Source organism: Sapajus apella, unplaced genomic scaffold, assembly GCF_009761245.1.
Source record: "Sapajus apella isolate SASKATOON/1434 unplaced genomic scaffold, GSC_monkey_1.0 scaffold2, whole genome shotgun sequence".
Taxonomy (NCBI): Eukaryota; Metazoa; Chordata; class Mammalia; order Primates; family Cebidae; genus Sapajus; species Sapajus apella.
The window spans coordinates 76,381,045-76,387,044 of NW_022436942.1; the positions used below are offsets into that span (position 1 = coordinate 76,381,045).

General features: G+C 41.2%; 1 protein-coding gene across 11 annotated transcripts in view; it reads right to left on the reverse strand.

Moving 5' to 3' along the window:
• TAOK3 (TAO kinase 3) overlaps nt 1-6,000 on the reverse strand; it is a 204,627-nt gene that overhangs the window by 19,302 nt on the left and 179,325 nt on the right. For all 11 annotated transcript variants that reach the window (XM_032241112.1, XM_032241170.1, XM_032241137.1 and 8 more), the window contains one exon: nt 4,176-4,379. In XM_032241112.1, coding sequence (XP_032097003.1) covers nt 4,176-4,379 — 204 coding nt within the window. The remainder of the gene's footprint in view (nt 1-4,175; nt 4,380-6,000) is intronic.

A 6,000-nucleotide genomic window follows, 5' to 3' on the forward strand; every position in this document is an offset into this window, starting at 1 on the left:
AGAGTTATAAAACTGTAAAGTGGACATCTGCTAGTTTTTGTAAGCTCAGCATCCATTTTTTCCTGCTTCTGTTTACAGGCTCCTTTTTTTGGCAAAATGACTCCACCCTATATCTGGAATCAGAGAGAAGGTTGAGTAAGGCATAGGCACATGACCCAATCAAGTTCTGTCTCTCCTAGGAATTTGAATCTTGAACAGAAATGATACAAAGATAAAAAGTGGTTGGAGGAGGTATATCCAAATGGCAGTGCCCATGAACTCTTGCTCTCTATGTCATGGAAGTTGCTTTTCCAGCGTGACTCTTCATGTCTTCCAGCTTGGTTCTTCAGCTCTGTCACCTACCTCATATTCTTCCAATAAATTCCTTTCCAGGCTTAAGTTGGCCAGAGTTTATTTCTATTGCTTGTAAATCAAATAACCCTACTGATACAAAAGTAATCTCATTTTTGTAAAGTCATATATAATATAGCTGTATTATGTATATAGAAAAAAAAAATCCAGAAATTTCTATGCCAAATTAATGGAGACTCTTTGTGGGTAAAGACTGGGTGGAATGGGATTAACAAAAAGGTGAAAATGGGGTGATGCTGGTCAAATGGTAAAAGCTCCAGTGATGCAAGATGAATAATTACTGGAGATCTAACGCACTCACTGCAAGGTGACGATAGTTAACAATGTCGTATTGCATGCTTGTAATTTGCTAAGAGGACAGTTCTTAAATTAAATCTCCCTACCCATCCCCACGCACACATGCACACATGTAACTATGCGGAGGTAACGGATACGTTAGTTAGCTTTAACGTGGTGATGATTTCACAATGCATACATATATCAAAACATCAAGTTGTAGTCTTTAAATATATACAATTTTTATATGTTGGTATCTCAAGAAAGCTGCTAAAAAGAACTTTCACTACTTAGCTTTACATTTTTCTGTTTTTGTTTATTTTCAGTGTTCTTGAATTACTTTTGTAAATAAAAAAGCTTTGAACATTTTCATGAAGGTGGGCTCTGGAATAAGACTAAACAGAGGAAAGTCTAAACTTGTAAGAAAAATACCCTTACAGAGTTATTCTTTGCTCAGCTGGCTAGAACCTAATACTAACGAAGTCACAGATATAGTTTCTATCATTTTTGGGAGTAATTGTCTTCTATAACTTTTATTGACACAGATTGTCCCCTTAGGCTCAAACTTCCTCCCAATATCTATTATTAGCGTAACAACTGACACATGAAAAGAATCCCAAATAACTTATTTCCAACTGGCCATTAGCCTTTTTCATTTTGATTTTTTGACTTCTGACAAACTCAAAATGTGCAGTACTGAATCAGCTTTTTATTTAATTTTATTTTTTATTTTTTGAGATGGAGTTTTGCTCTTGTTGCCCAGGCTGTAGTGCAATGGCATGATCTCAGCTCAATGCAACCTCCGCCTCTCAGGTTCAAGCAATTCTTCTACCTAAGCCTTCTAAGTAGCTGGGATTAAAGGCGCCCACCACCACACCCGGCTAATTTTTGTATTTTTAGTAGAGATGGAGTTTCACCATGTTGGGCAGGCTGGTCTTGAACTCCTGACCTCAAGTGATCCACCTGCCTCAGCCTCCCAAAGTGCTGGGATGATAGGCAGGAGCCAGCATACCCGGCCTGAATCAGCTTCTTACCAAAACCTCTCTGTAATTTTCTGTTTCTACATTTTCATTTCTCCTAGTGTTAAGCCCTAGAAATAATTTTGATGATGTCTTTACGTTTTCTCTCATACCTTAGTATATGTCAAGTCCTGTTTACTTTAAACTTCAAATTGCGTTTCCACCTCTGACAACTACTACACCAGCCTTGTCCATACTCTATTTCCTGCCACCTGATCTCCTTGCTTTCAGTCTCTTCTCTCTAATTCTATGTTTCTCAAGCTTTTTTGTTTTTCATTATTGCCCCTATAAGGAGCCTTTTTAGTCTTTTTCTCCCTTAATCATCCCCACCACTGAAATATTAATACCACAGGCAGACTGTGTATCTGTTGGTGCACTGCAGTGCTCTGAAGCTACAATAGCATCTAAGACACCCCCCACCCCAACACTTTCACCCACTGGGGGCATCATCAGCCCCATTGAGAATTCATGCTCAAATCATTCTGTATATTATTGTCAAGCTGGGCTAATCTCTTTAAAGTAAAATTTTGGCCATGTCACTGCCCTTCTCAAAAATGTTCACAGGCTGGATGCGGTGGCTCATGCCTCTAATCCTCACACTTTGGGAGGCTGAGGCAGGCAGATCACTTGAGCTCAGGAGTTCGAGACCAGCCTGGGCAACATGGTAAAACCCCATCTCTACTAAAAATATAACAATTAGCTGGTGTGGCATTGTGTGCCTGTAGTCCCAGCTACTTGAGGGGGCTGAAGTGGGAGAGTCACTTGAACCTGGGAGGTGAAGGTTGCAGTGAGTTGAGACTGCACCACTGCACTCCAGCCTGGGCAACAGGAAAAGACTCTGTCTCCAAAAAAAAATGTTCAGCAGCTCGTAGCTCTCCCTCTTCCAAAAAGATAGCATGCATAAGGAGCCCAAGCCTGGCCTACATGTATTAATACATCTCAGTTTGCTTCACCCTTTTTCCTTCTCATTTCAACGCGGCTCTCCAACAAGCTGCTATCAATTCACTTTTGCATTAACTGTGCCTGAAGTGCTTATTTCCCTCATGTAGGCTAACACTGGCTTTTTGTCAGACTGTGATACTGTTGCCACTGTGCTAGGTCATTTATGAAGTTTTCTCTGCTTACTCCAGATCACAGTGATTTTCTGTTGAACACAGTATTCTGTATTTCTCATCTCAGTGAATACCAGCATATCTATTCAACCTTCCAAATTAGAAACTTGGAAGTCACTTTTGACTTCCTCTTTTGAAATTCCCATATCCATTTGGTCAGAATTAACTGTCAGTTCTGAGTTAAGAAATGTCACTCAGATCTAACTGCCTCTATCCCCACAGCCTCTTCCAGGCTAGAACTGGAAAAAGAGCATCCTGGCTGACCTCGCTGCACTTTGCTTTTCATGACTCCCAACACTCTCTCATAGTGAAGCACTAATTCTTTCTTTCTTTTTTTTTTTTTGAGCCAAAGTCTCGCTCTGTCAACCAGGCTGGAGTGCAGTGGCATGATCCTGGCTCACTGTAACCTCTGTCTCCTGGGCTCAAGTGATTCTCCTGCCCCAGCCTCCTGAGTAGCTGGGAGATTACAGGTACATGCCACCACACCCAGCTAATTTTTGTATTTTTAGTAGAGACGGGGTTTCACCATGTTGGCCAGGTTGTCTCGAACTCCTGACCTCAAGTGATCTGCCTGCCTTAGCCTCCCAAAGTGCTGAGATTACAGGTATGAGCCACCATGCCCAGCTGATGCACTAATTCTTTGAAACAAAGAAATGTCTCATCATGTCACTCCCCTGCTTAAAAATCTCTGATGGCCATGCACTGCCTTCAGGCTAAACTTGAAATGCCTTGCCTTAAACAAGGGTCTCTACATTCTGTTTTCAACTAACATCGTTCTGCCCTCCACTCCCAACACAGAGAACTCTAGTCACACTCATCTTTTCATCAACAGCAGAGTCTTCTAAGCCCTCTCATGATTGTATGCCAATGATACTTCATTTCCACGTCTAACATGGTACCTAACATATCGTATTGTAACTAGTCTGTTACATGTTTTTTTCTGCTCTTAGACTCCAGCCATTGGAAGGCAGGGAGTATAGCTGCTTGGTATCCCTGATGTTTAGTACTCACTCTAAAGAGTGCTGGATGACTGAATAAATGAATTTAGTTCTAGAGCAACAAAATGTTACTTAAATGTTTTACACGGAGTCACAAAAACACAAGTCCTTGACAAGCAGGCTGAAAGCATACATTCTCGATTCTACTTCTTTTGATTCTTCATTGTGTGATATGGCTTATGACAGGAGTTTAATACAATTCTATTCCATGTATACAGGAGTTGATTCCTTGTTCTGTGAGTGGGCTTCCTCTTATCAACAGTAAGTTCATTCTGTGACTTTTTTTGTATACTGACTCTGTGTTAGCCCCTGTGCTAAAGGCTAGGGATACAGGAATGGACAAGGCAGACGTGGTGACAAGCCTCACATAGCTTACTGTCTCCTATGCCAGTGACAATAGTTATGAGCGTAATAAATACCTCCCGAATGTTCTGCTGCTCCACCTCGTGCCGCTTGATCATTATTTTCCGCTTGAAGAAACGACAGTTTTTGTCGTAGTACAGTCTCTGTTGAGTGAGAAGGTGGGCTTCCTCTTCAGCCTGCGTGTGCTGCAAGTTCTCTTTATGCTTGGAGATCCGCTCTTGCTTCTCTTTCTTGGGTGTGCTATGGTCCTCATTCATTTCCTAAAAAGAAAAAACAAAAACCAAGACGGTTCCACTAAATGAAAGGGACTGTAACAGCCTATTGCAACTGAAGATTAAGTTATGTGGAAAGCCAATGCAAACGTAAGCACAGAAAAGTCTGGTGTTACACATCCTCCCCCTAACTGTTTTCTGCCCATTGAGCATTAAGTGAGAGGGACACTTGTAAGTTTCTGTATCTTTGGCATCTTACTCTCAGAAATTATTTGTTCACTCATTCAATCAACACAAATTTACTAAGCTTCTATCATGTGACAGGCACTGCGAAAGATACAGGATACAAAGTTGAGTAAAAGACCATGATATCTGCCACCGTGCATCTTTACATTATAGAATCAAAAATTAAAGAACCGCAGAAATTACTGTGATCACTGCTTTGAAGAGGACATAGTTGGTCCCATAAGAATATAAAATATTTAATCTGGGTGACAACTAAGCTGAAATTTGAAAAATTAGCAGGAGTTAACCAGTGGAAAAGGAGAGGGAAGAATATCCTCAGCAGAGAAAATAGCACGTGCAAAACCCTAGGGGTGCAGGAGGAAACATAGCGCCATCAAGGGCTGAAAGAAGGTCAGAGTGGCTGGTGCAATGTAACATGAGATGAGTCTGGCCAGGTAGGCAGGACCATTGAGGCTTTACAGACCAATGTAAGGACACTGATCTTTAGTATAGGAGAAACGGATTTCATGTATGTGAGTGTCGTAATGAGATACATTTCAAAATGATTACCCTGGCTGCCATGGGGAGAACAGAATGAAGGAGGCAAGAACATATGAAGATAGCTGGGAGGCTATTGCAAAGATCCAGGCAAGAGAGATGATAGTAGCTTGGACTAAGGAAGTAGTGACAAGACTGAGAGAAGTAGACAGGTTCCAAAGAGAAGAGGTGACTATGCAAATGCCACTAGTTTGAATTTTAGGAAAAAGCATGCTTCATTTTGGATTACAGAGTAAACAAACCAACTATATTTTCAAAAGGACAAAATTCACAATTTTTCCAGAACATCTGAGCAAAGGAAAAATAAAAGCAGTGAATCAGAATAGTTAAGACGTTAAATTATGGTGAAAACAAGACTACTTGTTAAGAAAGTACAGTATAGGACCAATGCCTAATGGATGTGGGGCTTAAAACCTAGATGACAGGTTGATAGGTACAGCAAACCACCATGGCACATGAATACCTATGTAACAAACCTGCACGTTCTGCACATGTATCCCAGATCTGAAAGTAAAATAAATTAAAAAAAAAAAAGTACAGTATACTCTTCTTTGTTCATTTGATTAACTGCTCACTCAGCTAAAATCTCCTTTAATTGCTAACACCTGGCTGGGCGCAGTGGTTCACACCTGTAATCCCAGCACTTTGGGAGACCAAGGCGGGTGGATCACAAGGTCAGGAGTTTGAGACCAGCCTGGCCAGCATGGCGAAACACTGTCTCTATTAAAAATACAAAAATTAGCTGAGTGTGGTAGCACATGCCTACAGTCCTAGCTACTCGGGAGGTTGAGGCAAGAGAATCGCTTGAGGGAGGCGGAGGTTGCAGTGAGCTGACACCGCACCATTGTACTCTAGCTTGCGTGACAGAGCGAGACTCTGTCTCAAA